The sequence below is a fragment of the Eubalaena glacialis genome, chromosome 9 (genome assembly GCF_028564815.1).
Source record: "Eubalaena glacialis isolate mEubGla1 chromosome 9, mEubGla1.1.hap2.+ XY, whole genome shotgun sequence".
Lineage (NCBI taxonomy): Eukaryota > Metazoa > Chordata > Mammalia > Artiodactyla > Balaenidae > Eubalaena > Eubalaena glacialis.
The window spans coordinates 109,767,817-109,791,143 of NC_083724.1; the positions used below are offsets into that span (position 1 = coordinate 109,767,817).

At 40.9% G+C, this 23,327-nt stretch overlaps 1 protein-coding gene across 1 annotated transcript in view; it reads right to left on the bottom strand.

The window, feature by feature from the left end:
- The window catches only part of LOC133098042 (tumor necrosis factor receptor superfamily member 10B-like), a 47,713-nt gene extending 25,971 nt beyond the window's left edge, over positions 1-21,742 (bottom strand). The window contains exons 1-2 of the mRNA XM_061200698.1: positions 21,427-21,742; positions 12,987-13,089 (exon numbers count right to left, since the gene is read on the bottom strand). Coding sequence (XP_061056681.1) covers positions 12,987-13,089; positions 21,427-21,609 — 286 coding nt within the window. The 5' untranslated portion in view covers positions 21,610-21,742. The remainder of the gene's footprint in view (positions 1-12,986; positions 13,090-21,426) is intronic.
- Between the last annotated feature and the right edge of the window lie 1,585 nt (positions 21,743-23,327).

Sequence of the window (23,327 nt, forward strand, 5' to 3'; positions counted from 1 at the left end):
TCCACCATAAGTAGTTAAGAGATACACAAAACAAAAAGATGTAAAATATGATGTCAAAAAAAGTAAAGATTGGGGGTTGGGGAGTAAAAATACAGTTGCACTGTTGTTAAACTGTGTTCAAATTTAAGACAGCAGCAACTTAATCATACACACACACACACACACACACACACACACAGATTGCTATATATAAGCCTCATGGTAACCATATTTCAAAAACTTGTATTAGATACACACACAAAGGGAAAGTAATCCAAACAAAACACTGAAGATAGTCATCAAATCACAGGGAAGAGAGGAAAAGAAGAAAAAAGGAACAAAAAACTACAAAACAACCCCAAAACAATTAACAAAATGTCAACGCATACATATCTATTGATAATTACTTTAAATGTAAATGGACTAAATGCTCCAATCTGCTGCTTACAAGAGACTCACTTCAGCACTAAAGACATTCACACTGAAAGTGAGGGGCTGAGAAAAGGTATTCCATGCAAATGGAAAAGAAAAGAAAGCCAGGGTAGCAATATTAATATCAGACAAAATAGGCTTTAAAACAAAGACTGTTATAAGAGACAAAGAAGGACATTATATAATGATCAAAGGATCAATCCAAGAGGATGATATAACAATTATAAACATATATGCACTCAACATAGGAGCATCTAAATATATTAGGCAATTATTAACAGACACAAAAGGAGAAAATGGCAGTAACAAATTTAGTAGGGGATTTTAACACCCCACTTACATCAATGGACATATCATCCAGACAGAAAATCAATAAGGAAACACTGACCTTAAATGATACATTAGATCCCATCTAATAGATATATAGAGAGAACATTCCATCCAAAAGCAACAGAATACACATTCTTTTCAAGTGCACATGGAACATTCTCCAGGATAGATCACATGCTAGGCCACAAAACAAGTCTTGGTAAATTTACGAAAATTGACATTTTATCAATCACCCTTTCCTATCACAACACTATGAGACCAGAAATCAACTACAAGAAAAAAAAACTGCAAAAAACACAAACAAGTTGAGGATAAATAATACAATACTAAGCAAGCAATGGATCACTGAAGAAATCAAAGAGGAAATTTAAAAATAACTGGAGACAAATGAAAATGAAAACACAATGACCCAAAATGTATGGGATGCAGCAAAAGCAGTTCTAAGAGGGAATTTTATAGCAATCCAATCTCACCTCAGGAAACAAGAAAAATCTCAAATAAACAACCTAACCTTACACCTAAAGGAACTAGAGAAAGAAGAACAAACAAAACCCAAAGTTAGTAGAAGGAAAGAAACCATGAAGATCAGATCAGAAATAAATGTAATAGAGATTTAAAAAACAATAGAAAAAAATCAATGAAGCTAAGAGCTGGTTCTTTAGAAAGATAAACAAAATTGATAAACGCATTAAGAAAAAAAGAGAAAGGGCCCAAATCTATAATATCAGGAATGAAAAAGGAAAAGGTACAACTGACACCACAGAAATACAAAAGATCACAAGAGATTACAACAAACAATTACAGAGCAATAAAATAGAAAAACCTAAAAAAAAAAATAGAAAAAATCCTAGAAATGTCCAATTTCTCAAGACTGAATCAGGCAGAAATAAACATTTTGAAGAGACCAATTACCAGTAATGAAATTAAGTCAATAATTTAAAAATTCCAACAAACAAAAGTCCAGCAGCAGATAGTTTCACAGGGGAATTCTACCAAACATTTAGAGAAGAGTTAACACTCATCCTTCTCAAACTATTCCAAAAAATTGCAGAGGAAGAAATACTTCTGAACTCGTACTCTGAGGCCAGCATCACCCTGATACAAAAAGCAGACAAATATATGGGAAAAATTAAAGTCCAATATCACTGATGAACATAGATGCAAAAATCCTAGGTAAAATATAAGCAAACTGAATCCGACAATACATTCAAAGGATCATACACCATGATCAATTGAGATTTATCCCAAGGATGCAAAGATGGTTCAATACACGAGGTAATACACCACATTAACAAACTGGAGAATAAAAACCATCTCAATAGATGCAGAAAAAGCTTTTGACAAAATTCAACATCCATATATGATAAAAACTCTCAACAAAGTGGATATAGAGGGTACACACCTCAATATTATAAAGGCCATATATGACAAGCCCACAACTACCATCATACTCAATGGTGAAAAGCTGAAAGCATTTCCTCTAAGATCAGAAACAAGAACAGGATGCCCACTCTTGCCCCTTTTATTCAACGTACTACTGGAAGTTCTAGCCATAGCAATCAGACAAGAAAAAGAAATAAAAGGCATCCAAATTGGAAGAGAAGAAGCAAAACTGTCACTGTTTGCTGATGACATGATATTATACATAGAAAATTCTAAAGACATCACCAAAAAACTACTAGAGCTCATCAATGAATTCTGTAAAGTTGCAGGATACACAATTAATATAGAGAAATCTGTTGTGTTTCTATACACTATCAATGAACTATCAGAAATAGAAATTATGAAAACAATCCCATTTACTATTACATCAAAAAGAATAAAATAACTAGGAATAAATCTAAGTAAGGAGGTAAATGAAATGTCCTTGGAAAACTATAAGACCTTGATTAAAGAAACTGAAGACAACACAAAGAGATGGAAAGATATACCATGGTCATATGTTGAAAGAATTAATATTGTTAAAATGACAACACTACCTGAGGAAATCTACAGATTCAATGCAATTCCTATCAAAACACTAATAACATTTTCCACAGAAATAGAAAAAATAATTCTAAAATTTTTAATGAAACACAAAAGTCCCCAAATAGCCAAAATAATTTTGAGAAAGAACAAAGCTGGAGGTATCACACTCCCTGATTTCAAACTATACTACAAAGCTACAGCCATCAAAACAGTATGGTACTGGCACAAAAACAGACACATAGATCAATGGAATAGAATAAAGAGTCCAGAAATAAACCCACACTTATATAGACAATCTATGACAAAAGAGGCAAGAATATACAATAGGAACAAACACTCCTCTTCAATAAATGGTGTTGGGAAAACTGTAAGGCTACATATAAACTGTACTACCTTCTCACACCATATAAAAATTTAAATTCAAAATGGTTTAAAGACTTTAATGTAACACCTGAAACCATAAAACCTTCAGAAGAAAGCATCAGGAGTTCACTCTTTGACATCAGTCTTAACAATATTTTTTTGGATACATCTCCTCAGGCAAGGGAAACAAAAGCATAAACAAATGGGGCTATATCAAACTAGGATATATTTTTTGATATAATATATATAAATATATATTTTTTTCCTTTGGTCCCTCACTCCTCTCCTACTTGGATAATTGTGGTAATTCTAAAGCTAATACATACCAATGAGTGCTGACCCCCTTGGGGGTGATGCATGCATTTATCAGCTCAAAAGCAACCAGATCAGCCTCCCCACTAGCCCCAGTGAGGGTGGTGTTGCCAGCTTCGGTGACTCTAGGTAACCTCGGCCCATTGCAGGCCCCATGGGGGCCATGACCCATTCAAATGTCTGCCCTATCAACTTTTGATGGTAGTAGCTGCCTGGACAGTGGTGACCATGGGTGATGGGGAATCCGGGTTTGAATCCAGAGAGGGATCCAAGGAAAGCAGCAGGCATGCAAATTACCCACTCCCAACCTGGGGAAGTAGTATCGAAAAAAGTAAAAAAAACATAAACCCAGCACGTAAGACATGATTCATCACATACAAGGGATTCTCAATAAGGTTATGAGCTGATTTCTCATTAGAAATAATGGAGGTCAGAAGGCAGTGGAGGGACAAATATAAAGTGCTGAAGGAAAAAAAAACAACTTGTCAAACATGAAGTTCTATATCCAGCAGACTGCTAGCCAATTTCTGGATTTTGGACTTGCCAGCTTCCACAACTGCATGAGCAATTCTTGAAAATAAATCTCTGTCTATACATACAATCTCTATTGGTTCTTTTTCTCTGGATAATTCTTACTAAAACAAAATTTTGGTACTGAGAGCGATTGTAGCAGAACAGAATCTTAAGGATGATGGGTTAGAATTGGTTCTTTAATCTGATTAGACTTAAACACACTGATGCCTTTATTTCCTATAATAAAAAGTGCATGGCCAAGGGGGAGGGGAGTGGGAGAGGGTTGGATTGGGAGTTTGGGAATAGCAGATACAAACTGGTATATATAGAATGGATAAACAATAAGGTCCTATTGTATGGCACAGGGAAGTATATTCAATATCCAGTGATAATGCATAATGGAAAACAATATGAAAAAGAATGTATATATATGTATAAATGAGTCACTTGCCGTACAGCTGTAATTAACACATTATAATTCAACTATACTTCAATAAAAAATAAATTAAGAAAAAAGAGTGCACGGATAGTCCGTGGATTGATGTCACAATAGAGATATGCAAAATATCACCACTGGATCTTCTAATCAAATAAGAGACAAAGTCTCTTATAGGCATATGAAAAGATGCTCAACATCGCTAATTATTAGAGACATGCAAATCAAAACAATGAGATATCACCTCACACCAGTAAGAATGGCCATCATTAAAAAATCTACAAACAATAAATGCTGGAGAGGGTGTGGAGAAAAAGGAATCCTTCTGTACTGTTGGTGGGAATGTAAATTGGTACAGACACTATGGAGAACAGTATGGAGGTTCCTTAAAAAAACTAAAAATAGAGCTACTGTATGATCCAGCGATCCCACTCCTGGGCATATATCTGGAGAAAAACATGGTTCAAAAGGATACATTCACTACAATGTTCATTGCAGCACTGTTTACAGTAGCCAAGACACGGAAGCAACCTAAATGTCCATCAACACATGAATCGGTAAAGAAGATGTTGTACATATATACAATGGAGTATTACCCAGCCATGAAAAGGAACAAAATAGTGACATCTGCAGCAACGTGGATGGACCTGGAGATTATCATACTAAGTGAAGTAAGTCAGACAGAGAAAGAAATATCGTATGATATTGCTTATATGCAGAATCTTTAAAAAAAAAAGAAGTGATACAAATGAACTTATTTACAAAACAGAAACAGACTCACAGACTTAGAAAATGAATTTATGGTTACTGGGGGGAAGGGTGCAGTGGGAAGGGATAGACTGGGAATTTGGGATTGACATGTACACACTGCTATATTTAAAATAGATAAGCAACAAGAACCTACTGTAAAAAAAAAAAAAAAATTCAGAAGTAAAAGTGCAATTTCTCCCCTTTACAAAGTCTTAGAGGTTAACACTATAAAGAGTTTTTGATGAATATCCTTTTTAGACCTTCTCTTATGTGTACTACCTTTATAACTAAAAAAAGGTATTAAAAATATCAATAGACATGGAATAGCTTTACTACACTTGCATTTTCATAGTTTAGTTTCACAGTTCCCTTATGCTCTCCAGCTATGAAGATGGTAACTTGGAAAATTTTTTTATTACAAACTCTAATAAAATATTAAAAGTGAAAAATAAAAGAGACAAGGTCTAGTTGACCATTTATATTTATAATACCTTTTTATACCTTTTTATTTTAAAGGTATATTTTATTTTACTATTTTAATACCTTTTGGAACTTCTTTTAAAAATTGTGGTAAAAATATACAGCTTTCAATTTACCATCTTCACCATTTTTAAGTGTACATTTCATTAGTGTTAAGTATATTCACAGTGTATGTTGTAAACAGATCTCTAGAACTTTCGTCTTACAAAATAGAAACTCTGTATCTGTTGGGACTAATTCCCCCCCGCCGCCCCACTCTCCCCAGCCCTTGGCAATCATCTTCCTACTTTCTGTTTCTATGATTTTGAGTACTTTAAATACTTTCTATGAGTGTAACCATACAGTATTTGTCCTTTTGTGACTGGCTATTTGTTGTAGCATGTGACAGGATTTCCCTCCTTTCCAAGGCTGCATAATATTCCATTGTGTGTATATAACACATTTTCTTTATCCATTCAACTGTTGGTGAGCATTTGGGTTGCTCTCACCTCTTGGCTATTGTGAATAATTCAGCTCATATATGAAGGAGTATGCAAATATCTGTCTGAGATCCTGCTTTCAATTCTTTTGGATATATTCCCAGAAGTGGAATTGGTGGATCATATGGTGATTCTATTTTAATCTTTCTTTAGGAGTCTTCATACTGTTTTCCATAATGACTGCATCATTTTACATTCCTACCAATAGTGCACAAGGGCTCCAGTCCTTCCACATCCTCACCAACACTTGTCACTTTCTGTTCTTTTGATAGTGACCATCCTAATGGATGTAAAGTGATATCTCATTGTGGTTTTGACTTGCATTTCTCTTATGATTAGTGAAGTTGAGCATCTTTTCATATGTTCATTAACCATTTTTTTGTCTTCTTTGGAGAATTGTCTATCCAAGATCTTTGCCCATTTTTAAATTAGGTTATCTTTGTTGTTGTTGTTGAGTGGTAAAAGTTCCGTATATACCCTGGATATTAACCCCTTATCAGATATACAACTTGCAAATATTTTCTCCCATTCAGTAGGCTGTCTTTTCACTCTGTTGATTGTTTCCTATGATGCACAGTTTTAGAGTTTTATGTAGTTCCATTTGTCTTTTTTTGTTTTTGTTGCTGATTCCTTTGAACATTGTTATAAAACTAATGAACAAAATGAGATTGGCTGCCTGCTTTTAATTTTGCTGGACACAATGGGGGTAGAAAACAATGAGCTCAAGGATTTTAATTCCCAGCTTAAGCACTGCATAAATGACATGAGAGCTTCTATGTCTGCCCTGAAAGAGACACTTATTTCCTGTAGCTGCAGAGGTGAGTGTGCTGAAAACCAAACCCAGTAGCTAGTGGCTGAATCACAATACAAAATGTTCAGTACATGCCAAAAGAGCTGCTTGATTTTTCCAATTTAAACAGAATCTTGGGAATATGTGTGGGATGGATATTAAGGTTGTGGAATAATGGTAGAAAGAACATAAAGTTGGATTAGGCCACATTTATTGATATGGGTCAACTAATGTTGCAATTTGGGAGTTACAAAGGGCTCTAATTGTTTGTTTGTTTGGTCAGTTTGTTGGCTGGCTGAAACATTGACTAAAAAGTAGCTCACAGTAAATGAAGTTGAAATGCCAGACCTGCCTTGGTATACTACAGAGGAAGGGAAAGACTCAAAGAGATTGGAATGTTAGAGTGGGTTTGACATTTAAGACCTGCTCACACACTCTGGGATGGTCCAGAGGACACATCTTTCACTAGTACTCTGGGAAATAAATTTGTGAAGGATCCCTAGCATCCTTGAAGAGCTCTGTGATTGCTCTTCTCTGTAGACCAGAAAGTACTGTGGGAACTGCGGCTACTGAACTGGGAAATCTAAATGTAATGAGGGTAATTGGATCCCAAGGTGGCAGGGGCCAAGTGGTGGCACTCAATGGCCAAACGTAAGGTGGGTGTGGTTATTAAATGGACAGCAGAGTCAAAGTAGTGCTCAGAATAGTCTTACTCACAGAAACCTATGACATTGGTGAGTTGATTATGGCGTTCCTAGAACAGACATATATAGAAAAGTCTACTAAATTTGTACATGATATGTATAAGTAGAAAAATTCTAGGTCAAGTGATCAAAAGTCTAACTTGAATCATAAAAACAAACAGAGTCATGTCCCCTCAATCAATTCCCATCCTCTTTACAGACCTAGAACTCTTCAAATGAAGGAGAATCTGGGTACCCTTGAGGAAGAACCCTGGTATACTGCCAAAAGTTTATATTGTTAATCTTTCTCTGAGCTTTCCCCAAAGGGACCTACAGCCTTTTACCAGACTGACTGTGCTTTGGGGAAAAGGAAATAATCAGACCTTTCAGAGATCACTGGACACTGACTTTGAACTGACACCAATTCCAGAAGACCCAAAACATCACCATGGTCCACAAGTCAGAATAGGGGCTTATGAAGGTATGGTGAACAATGGAGTTTTAGCTCAGGTCCATCTCACAGTGGGTCCAGTTGGCCCCCAAATACATCATGCCATGATTTCTCCAGTTCTGAAATGCATAATTGGAAGAGACATACTCAGCAACTGGCAGAATCCTCATATTAGTTTCCTGAGATGTAGAATGAGGGCTATGAGGTGGGAAAGACCAAGTGGAAGCCACTAGAACTGCCTCTACCTAGAAAAATAGTAAACCAAAAGCAATACTGCATTTCTGGAGAGACTGCAGAAATCAGTGCCACCATCCAGGACTTTTTTTTTTTTTTTTTTTGGCTGTGTTGGGTCTTCGTTTCTGTGTGAGGGCTTCCTCTAGTTGCGGCAAGCGGGGGTCACTCTTCATCGCGGTGCGCCGGCCTCTCACTATCGTGGCCTCTCTTGTTGCGGAGCACAGGCTCCAGATGCGCAGGCTCAGTAGTTGTGGCTCACGGGTCTAGTTGTTCCGCGGCATGTGGGATCTTCCCAGACCAGGGCTCGAACCTGTGTCCCCTGCATTAGCAGGCAGATTCTCAACCACTGCACCACCAGGGAAGTCCACCATCCAGGACTTGAAGGATGCATCCCCATCCATTTTGTCTATCTGGCCCGTGCAGAAGACAGATGGATCTTGGAGAATGACAGTGGATTATTGTAAGCTTAACCATTGCAACTGCAGCACCAGATGTGGTTTCATTGCAAAAGCAAATTAACACATCCTCTGGTACCTGATATGCAGCCATTGATCTGACAAATGCTTTTTTCTTCATATTTGTTAGTAAAGACCACCAACCAGCAAGTCCAGAAATATACCTACACTGTCCTGCCTCAGAGGTACATCAGCCCTCCAGTCCTGTGTCATAATATAGTTCACAAGGTCTTGATGTCCTTTCCCTTATACACAACATCACACTGGTTCATTACATTGATAATGTTATGCTGATTGGACCTAGTGAGCAAGGAGTAGTAAGTACTCTGGTAAGATGTTTGTATATTAAAGAGTGGGAAAGAAATCCAACAAAAATTCAGGGGCCTCCTGCCTCATTGAAATGTCTAGGGGTCCTGTGGTTTGGGGCATGTTGAGATATCCTTTCTAAGGTAAAGGATAAGCTGTTCCCTCTGGCTCCCCCTACAACCGAGAAAGAGGTACAACATTTAATGGGCCTCTTTCGGTTTCAGAGGCGACATATTCCTCATTTTGATGTGTTATTCCAGCCTATTACTGAGTGACCCAAAAAGCTGCTAATTTTGAGCTGTGCCCAGAACAAGAGAATGCTGTGCAGGTTGATTACACTGGACCACTTCCATCATGAAAAGGGGCAACATTTTGTTCTTACTGGAATAGACACTCTGAAGATGAACTTACCTTTCCTACATGCAATGCTTCTGCCAAAACTACCATCCATGGACTTACAGAATACCTATCCGCCACTGTGGTATGCCTCACACCATTGATCTGACCAAGGAACTCACTTGACAGTAAGTGAAGTGCAGCAATGAGCTCATTCCCAAGGAATTCCCTGGTCTTATCATGCTCTCCACCATCTTGAATCATCTGGCTTGATAGAATGGTGGAATGACCTTTCGAAGACTCAGTTGCAATGCCAGCTAGATGGCAATACCTTGTAAGATTGGGACAAGGTTTTCCATAAGGCCGTATATGCTCTGAATCAGCATCCAATGTATAATATTTTCTTCCATGGCCAGCATTCATGGATCCAGGAACCAAGGAGTGGAAATGGGAGTGTTACTACTCACTATTACCACTAACTATACACTCGCCAAAATTTTGCTTCTTGTTCCCATGACTTTATGCTCTGCTGGCCTAGAGGTTTAGTTCTAAAGGGAGGAATGCTTCCACCAGAAGACACAACGATGATTCAATTGAACTGGCAGTTAAGAATGCCACCCAGCCACGTAGGGCTCTTCATGTCTCTGAATTAGCAGGCAAAGAAGTTACTGTGCTGACCCTGACTGCCAAGGGGAAATTGAACTACTACTACACAATGAAGGTAAGGAAGGTCATGTCTAGAATCCAAAAGATCCCTTAGGGTGTTTCTTAGAATTACTGTGCATTGTGATTAAAGTCAATGGAAATCTATAACAATTCGATTCAGGCAGGACTAATGCCTTAGACCCCTCAGGAATGAAGGCTTGGCTCACTCTAACATGCACAGAGCCATGATCAGCTAAGATGCTTGCTGAGGGCAGGGAAAATGGAATGGGTAGTAGAAGATGGTTTAAATAACAGCTATGACTGCATGACCAGTTATGGAAACAAGGGCTGTAATTGTTATAAATGTCTTCTTTATTATGTTATGCTTGTGCTCTTGTATTTATATATGTTAAGCAAATATCTTTGTTTTCTTTCCTCTCTTATCCCCTTATCATATAACATAAGATATATTGACTTTATATCATAGTATTTAAGTATTGTTAACTTACATCATAGTATTTAAGTTATGAGATATCACGGAGAAGAGTAAAAGTCACCCAAGGACATTGCATCCTCTTCTAAAGAAAATATAGGTGTGTTTTCAGATGTATGCAGCAGTGTTGGATCATGTTAGAACTATGACCTTGTTATTGTCTTTATTTGAAGATTGAGTATGGTCAAAAAGATTTTAAATCTTTAAAATTTTTCTATTTGTTTTCCAGAGAAATAGAACCAAAAGAGAGAAACGGAGTGTGTGTGTGTGTGTGTATGTGTGTGTGTGTGTGTTCGTGTGTGTATAGAAAGAAAAAGATATTTTAAGGAACTGGTTCACACAGGGTAGGCAGACAGGGAAGAGTTGCACTTTGATTCTGAAGGCACTCTACTGGCAGAATTCCCTCTTCCTCCAGAAAGGTGAATCTTTTTCTATTAAGACTTTCAACGGATTGGATGAAGCTCACCCACATTAAGGAGGGTAATATGCTTCACTCAAAGTCTACTGATTTAAATGTTATCTTATCTAAAAAACTACCTTCACAGAAACATTAGAAAGTATTTGACCAATTATCTGGGTACCGTGACCTAAATAAGTTGACACATCAAATTAACCATCACAAGCCCACCCCTTGTCAACTTGACACCCATACACATCTCCAGAAGATCCCTGTTAATGGGCGCACAATGTACAAAGATGTGATCTCTGAAGACAATATATAAGAGCAGAGATGGAGATGTATAGGAGCACAGTGTTTGGATTCCATTGAAATGTTGTCAGCATTATAAAAACTAGATTTTTATCAGTTTAAGATGGTAATTGTAATCTCCATGGTAACCACTAAGAAACTAACTAAAAAAGACACAGAAAAGGAAAGAAGAAGGGAATTGAAATAGTACTAAAAAAATCAACCAAATTTTTAAAAAGGCAGTCATGGAGAAATTGAGGAACAAAATACATAAGACATAAAGAATTAAATACCTAAGAGCAGAAGTAAGTTTTACCTTATCAGTAATAGTGTTAAATGTAAATAATTTAAACTCTCCAATTAAAAGGTAGAGATGGTCAGAATGGGGACAGAAAAACCAAAACCATAATTCTTCTACATGTTGTCCGTGAGTCCCCTGATTTATTTTTATCAATATTGAATATACTCTAAAAACCCTACCTTACAGAAAACTTAATAATGTATTATCATGATGAAAATTTATATCAATGATAAAAATGTGATTATTTAATAATGGTGCTGGGGCAACTAAGAAGACCACTGGAAAACAATGAAATGTCTTTCTTACTCTCTTCTTATAAGAAAATAAAATCTGGGTGAATCAATGACTTAATTATAAAATAGAAAATCACAAAACTACTGCAAATATATATGAGAAATTTCTCTTACAATTTCATAAAGAGAAAGAATTATCTCAGTATATCCCTCATCCTTCCTAATCTGCCCATGGCTCTGTTCACCACCATATTCAAGCCCACCCATCTTGACCCCGGACCACAGCAACAGGTGCTGGAAGCCCTTGTGCCTTTACAGTTTCGTTTGTGTGTTTGGTTGGGGCTAAGCTCTTCCCTCTCTACATCCTGACACTTTGACAAGCCCACACTGAACATCGAATGGAAAGGCACAGGAGTCTTTCTTATGATGCTCATGGAAATGCACAGTCTTAAAGGGTTTTTAAGCACCCCTCAGTGCTACTCTTGCCAACTCTGGAAGCCCTTGTGCAGAAAATCAATTTCTAACTCACTTTCCTTCCTGGGGTAAAGGAAACACGTGCAAAGCAAAAACCCCAGTCAACCACCCTGCCAGGCATGGTTCCTGCTGTTTTCCTGTGGCTCATAGAACCACATGGAACACAGACATCACACCAGGTAGAAGAACCAGGGGTGCACTTCACAGACATGCCCTGGAAGGCTCTCCACCTGTTTCTGGTCTTGCCACCTTTCAATCCAAGAGTGTGCTCTTATCCCATTGGTCCTCTGCCTAAGACAAACCTGATTCCTTCAGTCTTTTGCTTAAAACTTTTTGGAGATGTCCCTCACTAACAAAATAAAACCCATGCTCCCTCCACGGTGTCCAGGACCCCGTGTGATCTCCTCCCACCTGTCCTGTTGACCTCTCCACCCTCCACTCACCCCAGCTGTCCCCTAGCTTTGCTAAAACAAGCCCAGCCCTGCCCCCTGGGGTGACAGTTCCCGGGGGCCCCCTCAGGAGCTCTACCTGGCTCTCTGCACCAAAGTCACCAACCCCAGGAGGCCTCACCAACCCCGACTCTGTCCCACCCATCACTCAATTATCCTCACGGTTCCTAGCTCATCTCTCTGACTGTCATGTTTGTCCATCTGTCTGGGTGCCATCCTAGGAGGAGGGTTCCAGGAGGGCGGGGGTCTCATGTCCTCCACTAGCACAGCGCCTGGCACATGGAAGACTTCCAGTAAATGCCTGTGGAATAAGAACCAGGAACTGCAGGAATCAGAAGACCAGAAGGACATGAAGATAAGGGAGACAAGGGTCAGGTAAGGGTTGGAGATCAGTCTTAGAATGTACCTGGTGGACACAACTCCCAGAAGCTGCGCCTCCTACCCTGTGGGGCAGCTAATTGCTGGTGAACTCCGTCCTTCCCTGTGGGCATGGTTGAGACAGCTGTGACCTATAAGGACAAAACAGGGACAGGCATGAGTGGCTTCCAGACTCTCACCCCTCCCAGAATCCATTCCACATTCCTTTCACCTCACCTCCAAAACTAAGCAGAACTTACACCTTTCTCCCAGCTCCAAACTCTTAAATATTCTTCAGTATTTATGTTTGCACTTTCATGATTTGGGACTAGCCAAGTAACATACACTTGAAAAACTCTTCTTTATCCTTTTCTCTTATAGAAGAAAATGTGTTTATTCTAGAAAATATTAGCAGGTAAAATTTTTATAAGAATACAAAAACTATATATGATCCCCTCATCTTAGAAATAGCATCCATTAATGTTTTGTCTCATTTAGTTCCACTATTTCACCATATGTGTGAATATTCTCTTTCTCTTACATACACACACACATTTACGAATGAGGGTTATATAATATGCAAACTTAAAAAAATCAGGATACAGAATCAAACATTAAATAATTTTTTGTTCACCAAATGTTGATTAAATAATGAATTTCTGGGTTAAAAAGGTGCCTCAGACATCTAGACCAATAGAATAGAACAGATAGCCCAGAAATAGACTGTTGCATATATGGTCAAATGACTTGACAAGGAGTACCAAAATCATTTAACGGAGAAAGGACAATCTTGGGAAAACTGGATATCCATATGCAAAAATATGAACTTGGACCCTTACTTTACACCATATAAAAAATTAACTCAAAATGGATCAAAGATAGAAACATAAGAGTTAAAGCTATAAAACACTTAGGAGAAAATATAGGGGCAGTTCTTCATGAACTGGGATTTGGAAATGACTTCTTGGCTATGACACCAAAAGCACAGGCAACATGAAAAAACACAATTAACAGAGTGAAAGGGCAACCCACAGAATGGGAGAAATGTTTGAAAATCATATATCTGATAAGGGGTTAATATCCAGAATATATAAAGAACTCCTACAACACAACAACAACAATAATAATAATAAACAACCATTTTAAAAAATAAGTAAAAGATTTGAATAGACGTTTTTCCAAAGAAGATATACAAATGGCCAATAAGCACATGAAAAGATGCTCAACATCACGAATCATTAGGGAAATGCAAATCAAAACCACAATGAGGTACCACTGCACATTCATTAGGATGGCCACTCTTAAAAAAAGAAAGAAAGAAAGAAAAAAAGAAACCCATAAACTACAAGTGTTGGCAAAGATGTGGAGAAATTGGAAGTCTTGTGCACTGTTGGTGGGAATGTAAAATGTTGCAGCCCCTATGGAAAACAGTTTCCATAAAATTTGGGGGTTTCTCAAAAAATTAAAAATAAAATTACTATATGATCTAGCAATTTCATCTCTGGGTATATATCCAAAAGAATTGAAAGCAAGGTCTCAAAGGGATATTTGTACACCCATGTCCATAGCACCATTATTCACAATAGCCAAAAGATGGAAGTAACCCAAATGTCCATCAGTGGATGAATGGATAAACAATGTGGTATATACATAAAATGGAATATTATTCACCTTAAAAAAGAAGGAAATTGTGGCACATGCTACAACACGGATGAACCTGAGGACACTATGCTAAGTGAAATAAGCCAATCACAAAAATACCGTATGATTCCACTTACGTGAGGTCCCTAGAGTAGTCAAATTCATAGAGAAAGTAGAATGGCCATTGCCGGGGTCTGGGTAGAGGGGAGAATTTGGACGTTGTTTAACGAGTAGAGAGTTTCAGTTTTGCAAAATGAAAATAGCTCTAGAGATTGGTTGCACAACAATGAGAATATAGTTAATGCTAGTGAACTATACACTGAAAAATGGTTAAGATGGTGAATTTTATGCGATGTATATTTTACCACAATTTTTAAAAAAATTTTAAGGTGCCTGACAAGCTGTCCCTAGTGGAACCTGTCATTGATCTATTAAATACCAGGAGTCACAGAAAAGTGACAATTTGTGTCACAATCTCTGAGCTATAAATGACATAAGAGCAATTGGAGAAATTTGAATGAGGTCCGAGAATTAGATAGTGGTAATGTGTCGATGTTAATGTTCTGATTTGAAGGTTGTATTGTGGCTGTGGGGGAGAATGTTCCTGTTTGTAGGGAGTACACACCGAAGTGTTCAGGAATGATGTTCATCACTTTAGCATCTAGTTTTCAGATGGTCAGGATAAAGGGTTTTGTACAATATATGCAAATTTTCTGTAATTTTGAGTGTTTTAAAATAAAGAGTTAAATTAAGAAAATATGTCAGAATAAAAATACAGCACCCTCCCCAGGACACAAAGGAGGTGAGCCTAGGGTTGGCCTCAGCATCCTGCCTAAGGACAGTTTCCAGGCTGAAGTTCAGGAAGGGATCCAACAGGGGTCCCATGGCCTCTGTTGAGGGGACAGAGAGGAGTTCCAGGAGGCTGAATGCAGGGCGAGAACTGGAGAAGAAAAGCTGCCCAGAGAGAGCTCTGGAGACGTGCAGAGGGGCCCATCCAGTGTGTGGGTGAGTGCTGATCTGTGCACGCACGGGAAGGACCCACCCCAGGCTGAGAAGAGACCACTGGAAATCAGCAGGCTGACAAGCATCGAGGCTCGCCCGGGGCTGGCATTGTTCATGCTCTCATTAACCAGAGTGCACAGACTGCATAATAGGGGCGCTGCCGAGATATCAGAGGTTAACTACTAAGTCCTTTGTAGTTAATGAATTCAATGCCCCAATAAGGCAAGTGTAGCCCAGGCATCGAACTTAAAAGCAAATGTTGGAAGATCAAACTGATATTCAATTTTCTTTACTATGACTGGAACAATACCCAGCCCTCTTTAAAAGAACACAACAAAAATGAATACCTAAGAAAACAAAATTCACCATCTGTATCACTTAATAAAAAATGACAAGGCATGAAGCAGGAAAACATCACCATAAGTAGGAAAAATTCAATCAATAGAAATTGTAGAAAGTGACAGAGACCATTGAATTAATACACAAAGACTATAAAACAGCTATCTGAATCTTAATATACTCAGGGACATAAAAGAAGAAAATGAACACAATCAGGAGAGAGATGGATGATATAAAAAAAAAAAAAAAAAAAAACCAAACAAACCAAATGGAACTTCTAGAAATTTTAAAAATACCATATCTGTAATGACAGATATAGTGATTGGGACTGGAACAACTAGATGTCCACATGCAAAAAACAAATCTAGATACAGACCTCAGGAAGGAAAGAATACCTGCCATCTAGCAGCCTTCACCTGCGGCCACCTGCGGCCTGAGGAAGCTCAGGATGTGAAAACCCTGAGGAAACTCAGGATTTGAAAGCACAGGATTCTGGCCCCAGATAGGTTAGGTGCATACTAAAGGAATGATTTCTGTGAGACCCGACTCTTGCATCTTCCCATACGTAGAAAGGTGCTAAATTCCTTAACTTGGGATATCTGGTTTTCTTTCATTAACAATAATCTTTTTTTTTTTTTAAAGGGAGAATATTTCTTTTTTCTTTTTCTTTTTTTATAAATTAATTAATTAATTTATTTTTGGCTGTGTTGGGTCTTCGTTTCTGTGCAAGGGCTTTCTCTAGTTGTGGCAAGCGGGGGCCACTCTTCATCGCGGTGCGCGGGCCTCTCACTATCGCGGCCTCTCTTGTTGCGGAGCACAGGCTCCAGACGCGCAGGCTCAGTAGTTGTGGCTCACGGGTCTAGTTGCTCCGCGGCATGTGGGATCTTCCCAGACCAGGGCTTGAACCCGTGTCCCCTGCATTAGCAGGCAGATTCTCAACCACTGCGCCAACAATAATCTTTTGATGTTCCCGACTACCTGCCCATTGTTGCAAACTCCTATATATCCTAGCTCCCCCTTCGCCTCCTTGGAGCAGTTCTCTCAGGGTTACTTGAGATGCTGCCTCCCGGGCTTGAAGTCCTAAAAATTCCCACCGAGGGACTTCCCTGGCAGTCCAGTGGTTAAGACTGCATGCTTTCACTGCAGGGGGCGCGGGTTTGATACCTGGTCAGGGAACTAAGATCCTGCATGCCATGCGGCACGGCCAAAAATAAATTAATTAATTAAACAAAATAAAAATTCCCGCTGAATAAAACATAACTCTCAACTTTCAAGTTGTGAATATTTTTTAAGTCGACAGACCTTACACCCTTTACACAATTAACTCAAACTTAGCAAAACTAAATGTAAAACACAAAACTATAAAACTCCTAGAAGACAACATAGGAAAAAACCTAAATGAACTTAGCTCTGGTGACGACTTTTTTTTTTTAAATATTTATTTATTTATTTGGCTGCATTGGGTCTTAGTTGCGGCACGTGGGATGTTTTGTTGTGGTGCACAGGCTCTTTGTTGCAGCATGCGGGCTTCCCTCTAATTTTGGTGCACGGGCTCTAGAGCACGCATACTCAGTAGTTGTGGTGCGTGGGCTCTAGAGCGCATGGGTTTAGTTGCCCTGTGGCAAGTGGGATCTTAGTTCCCAGACCAGGGATGGAACATGTGTCCCCTACATTGGAAGGCGGATTTTTAACCACTGGACCACCAGGGAAGTCCCTGGTGATGACTTTCTAGATACAACTACCAAAGGCATGATCCATGAAAGAAATAACCGATAAGCTGGATTCCATTAAAATTAAATTCTGCTTTGAAAAAGACAATATCAAAAGAATGAGAAGTCAAGTAACAGACTGGGAGAAAGTATTTGCAAAAGATACATCTAAAAAGGACTGTTTTCCAAAATATACAAAGAACTTTAAAAAAACTCAACAATAAGAAAACAAACAACTCTGTTAAAAAATGGACAAAAGACCTTAACAGATACCTCACCAAAGAAAATATACAGATGGCCAGTAAGCATACAAATAGTTGATCCACATCATATGTCATCACGGAAATACAAAGTAAAACACTAATGAGATGCTGTACACACCTATAAGAATGGCCAAAACCTGGACACTGACAACACCAAATGCTGATGAAGAGGTGGAGCAACAGGAAATCTCAATCACTGCTGGTAGAAATGCAAATGGCAGAGCCACTTTGAAGATAGTTTTGTGGTTTCTTGCAAAACTAAACATACTCTTACCATATAATCCAGCAATTGTGCTCCTTTGTATTTACCCAAATGACTTGAAAATGTATGTCCACACAAAAACATGAGCACAGATGTTTATAGCAGCTTTTTTTCACAATTGCCCAAACTTGGAAACAACCAAGATTTCCTTCAGTAGGTGAATCGATAAATAAACTGTGGTACATCCAGACAATGGAATGTTATTCAGGCCAGAAAAGAAATAAGCTATCAAGCCATGAAAAGACATGGAGGAACCTCAAATGCATATCACTAAGTGAAAGAAGCCAATCTGAAAAAGCTACATACTGTATGATTCCAATGACATGACATTCTGGAAAAGGCAAAACTATGGAGGCAGTAAAAAGATTAGTGGTTTCCAGCGGTTGGGGGCCAGGGAGGAATGAATAGGCAAAGCACAGAGGATTTTTAGGGCAGTGAAAATACTCTGTATGATACTGTAACAATGATATACATCCATCCAAGCTCATAGAACTTACAACGCCAAGAGTGAACCGTAATGTAAACTACAAACTTTGGGTGATTAGAATGTGTCAGTGTAGGTTCACCAATTATAACACATGTACCACTCTGGTGGGTATGTTGATAATGAGGAGACCATGTATGTGTGGGGACAGGGGGTATACGGGAAATCTATGTACCTTCCTCTCAATTTTATTTTGACTCTAAAACTGCTCTAAAAGAATAAAGTCTTAAAAACAAAACAAACAAACAAACAAAACAAACAGCATGATAATACACACACACATACACACACACACAAAGGAAAAAAATATACTGGATGGGATTAACAGCAGATTAGGATGTGTAGAAAATCAATGAACTTGGAGAGAAAGCAATAGAAACTATTCAAAATGAGAGAAAAATAATGGAAAAAAACAGATGCTAAGTTGAGAGCATTTGGGCTCACCAGGCCTGAGGCGCTGCACTGCCACCCCTGACACCACCTGACGCTGGGCTCGTCTGAGTTCCTCCATGACTCCCCCCCCCCAGCACAGCACTCCACCCTGTGCTTCAGAAGCTCCTGCCCCACCCCAGGGGGTCCACACCACGGTGCCAATACATGCAGGTGGCAGCCACTGCGGGGCTGGGGGGTGGGAGACCACGTACCCTGTGGCCCTCCCAGCACCAGTGTGACCGACACCAGCCCTGAGGATGGGATTCGTCCTCCCACGCAGCCTCACATAGCGCCCACACAGCTCTCAGCAGCTTCCAGAGGGCCCTGCAGACGTTCACTTCCTGCCGTTTTACAGCAGGAAGCAGGGGTACGCAGGGTCCCAGAGCTGGGAGGAGCAGAGCAGGCCTGCAGTCTCCAGCTGCAGTCCCGAGACTCCTACGGCCTCACTGAGCTTCCGAGCCTCTGAACCTCACAGTTGCCACTTTGAAAGAGAGAGAAACCTGGGGTAGAAGACCTACAACAGAAATGGGGCCCCATCACATGTGCAGAATGGGGACCTGTGTGAGGACCAAGCTCAGCTCTGCAGCTCATCTCATGTCACCCTTCCAAGAGCCCGAACACATGGGCCTCTGCTCATGACAGGCAGGGCTGGGGGCAGTAACTGGCCCTGGGTGACACCATTCAAGTGCAGAGCTGGGACTGCTGTCCCCCTGCTGCCTAATCTGGGGTCTCCTGGTCATCCACTCCCAGTCTCAGAAATCTCATGGATCCTTGAAAATCTCTACTGGCACCAAGGAATCAAAACCACAGCACTGTGGTGCCCCATATTTACTTCTTAGACTAGCAAAGAATTAAAGTTCAGTGTGGCAAGGGTGCAGGGAAACAGGCATACTTGTGGACTCCTGGTGTGAGTTAAAATGGTCCGGCCTTTTTTTTGAGGACTGTTTGTCATTATATATAATGAAAGTATAAAATTACCTAACCCAGTGACACAACAATTTCACTTCCAAAGAGTTACCCAGTAGACGGTGCACATGCATGTATGACACATACAAAGGTATATACTACAGTACAGTTAGAATTAGCAAAAAAAAAACCCAAAAAACCAAACAAGGATATAATCGAAAAACATATTCATGAAAGACGAGAATGAAATAAACTGGTTCACCCACATCTGCTTTACCTATACAATAAAATATTATGCTGTTAAAAAGAATAGGATAAATCTGCACGCACTGACCTAAGACATCTAACGGAATTGGTGATTAACTCAGAATATAAAAAAAGTGATCATGACTGTAAATGCATTTTAAAAAAAGCCATGAGAAGGGATGAGAATGGGAGTTTGGGATGTCAGAGGCCTAGGTCTCACATTCCCCAAACCATCAAGATCATATTTTGACCTTGTCTACACAGGTATTCTCACATTCATCTGGAAAAACACCTGCCGTACTAAAGTGAGTCATTCACGCAGCAGCCTTAAACATGGGTCTCATCTAGTATAGACTAATTTTTTAAAAAATTAATTCTGTAATCATTTTGTGATTATAAATATGTTATTGCATCTCTGAATTTTGAATTAATTTGTTAAATGAAAATATTTAAAACTTCATGACACCTGTAATGTTGGTTTCACATTTAATTTTTTTTTTTTTTTAACATATAAGGAACCTGGAACATGCAGGGGTGGAGCTTTTCCACTTGGATTGTCTTTAGGATGTGCATCACCATGGGTTTTCCTGTTTGCCTCACCCACCTCTAAGGAAGGAGGGGGCGGCTCCAGTTCCTGGCTGCCTGGTGGTCATCTAAGCGCAGCTTCGCAGGCAATGTGAGTAGAAGGAACTGGGAACCTGCTTCCTGCTGAAACTCAAGGGTCAGAACAAGACGTGTGGAAGGCAGCCTTCTTCGTGGGCTGCTGTTCAACCAATTTGCCATGAGTATGTTTTAGAATTTAGGCGTAAGTGTAAAATAGTAAAAAGAAAGAAAGAAAAGACAGCCCATCTCTCTGTCGCTCCAGGCAGCTTGCCAGGGAGTTTCCAGCGTGACACTGCCCCCTCCAATGCCTGGAATACACTGCTGGGACCGCTCAGGAGGCCAGCCGGGCCGCGGACCGGGAAGGGGAGCGCGAGCTCTTCTCCCTCTGGGCCCGGGTCGGTCCTGCCGGGCCGTGACTCTGCTCCTTCCCCCGATTCTGCCCACTTTTGATCCTGCTCGGACACCCGCGGCCGCAGGTGACCCGGCCAGGCACCCAGCCATGTCCGCCTGCCCCCCGCCGCCACCCCCCCCCCGCTTCTGCTGCCCCCTCCCGGCCACCAGGCGACCCTTCCCCCGAGCCAGGACCCGCGGCGGGGACTCACCGAGAGCAGGACACCCAGGACGACGAAGATGAGAGCCAAGGGCCCCCGGAGCCGAGGCCTGGGACCGGGGGCGCGCCCTGCTCGGGAGCCCGAGGCGGCCGGTGGGCTCTGTCCCCGCTGCCCCGTGCTGTCGCGGGGCGCTCGCTGTCCCAGCCGCCGCGGGGTGACAGACGGCAGAGCCATCAGGAAGCAACAGTGTCTTTCGTGGGGCGCTGGATCGTCCCTGCCGCCCGTGGGGTGTGCGGGGGCTCACTCTTGTCTCTCTCTTTACTCTTGGGAGGGTGGACCGTCCTGACTTCTGTACTCTTGGCGGCGTTGAGTCACCCGGGCGGGGCAAAGAACGGGAGCCAGCAAGCAAATAGGCACAGCGTTGTTGAAACACGTGATGTGTTGACACAGAGGCTCTGAATGGAAGGCCGTTGTCTTCTAGGTACACCTCCGGAAGGTGGGGGGCTGGACATAGAACTAACCCTCTGGCTACCCTGGGCACGTGGTTTGTTTCTGGATCCTGTCCTTCCCAGGCACAGAAGGTGGTGGTGAGGAGTTTGGGGGGACGAAGTGGGAGCTGACCACTCCCAGAAGCTGTGCCCTCAGCTGTGACCAGGGTAGTGAGGTTGAGTCCGAATCCAGGACCTGTCCTGATCCTGTCCCCTTTCCAGAGCCAAAGCCCCTCATGTTTATAAACTCTGAACTAACCTGCCCTGACTTTGGCATTCTCCTCACACGGCTACTTCCTCCCCACCCCCCACCCAAGAGTCTCATTGACTGAGTTGATATGTTTCACTGCACCTAGGGTCACTTTGCAGCTCTGTCCCAGTGCGAAGCTTCTTGGTCAGGGGCTTGATCTTAGCATCTCTGTAGCCAGGTGTCTGGCTGGAGCAGACACTCAATGAACAGGTGAGTAGACAGAATGAAGGTCACAGAGGCATTGATCGCTGGGTCTGAATTCAGGTAACCATTAGGCTTCCGACCTCCCCCATCACCACCTTGCATGTTCTGGTAATTTCAGCTCCATCATCTGACTGTCACACTCAGGGCTTCATGTTATCTTGTCTCAGCCCTACTGCTCCTGCAGTCAGGCAAGCTGGAGGAACCCATTTCAGCCTTTCTTCAGGATTTTCCTTCCCTGTAGATTCTATAAAGCCCTTGGGAAACAGAACTGCTGGAGACTAATTGGCACATTAAACCAAATGGGCCAAGAGGGGGGTCCCCACGTGGGTCAGGCCCTTTCAGCTGTCCCTATACCTCCAGCTCTGTGCCTGGCCTATTTTATCTTCATGACTCTCTGAATGTCCTTTGATGATAACAGGGCCCTGATTTCACAATCCAGGGACACCATCCACATTGGGCAACGCTGTACTTTGGGTCATCAGGCTCAGAGACGTATGTCCAGGTCACTCTAGACTGTCCCATCTCTCTAGTTTGTCAGGACCAGGTAGTTACCAAACCTTCATCCCACTCCTCAAGTTCCCGTCATCTTCTTCTGCTCTTCATCTCATCCTGGAATGTCTGGGTTTGGCCTCTGATATCTGTAGGCTGTTGCCAAGGACTCCATTGTGCTGTTCTCAAGCCCACGTCCCTCCTCTCTTCTTCATGCCAAGGAGGAAGTGGGACACTGGCGGCTCCAGTGAAAATAATTTGTCAGTTGGCACTGGGAGGAATAGGCTGGCTCTGACACTGTGTGATTTGGTGGTCCTGGGCTCTCTATCCTATAGGAGGTGTGAACATTTGATAATACAATGCAGGTACAAATACTTCGTTAAAAAGCTCTATGGAAAGTTTGTTACAGTACATTTCAGACTTGATGACACAAAATAAAAAGAAAGAGAAAAGAACCCTTGTTATGAAACGCTTCTCTATTAAAAGGGAAAATCTATAAGAAGGAGCCTGGTTAGAGCAGG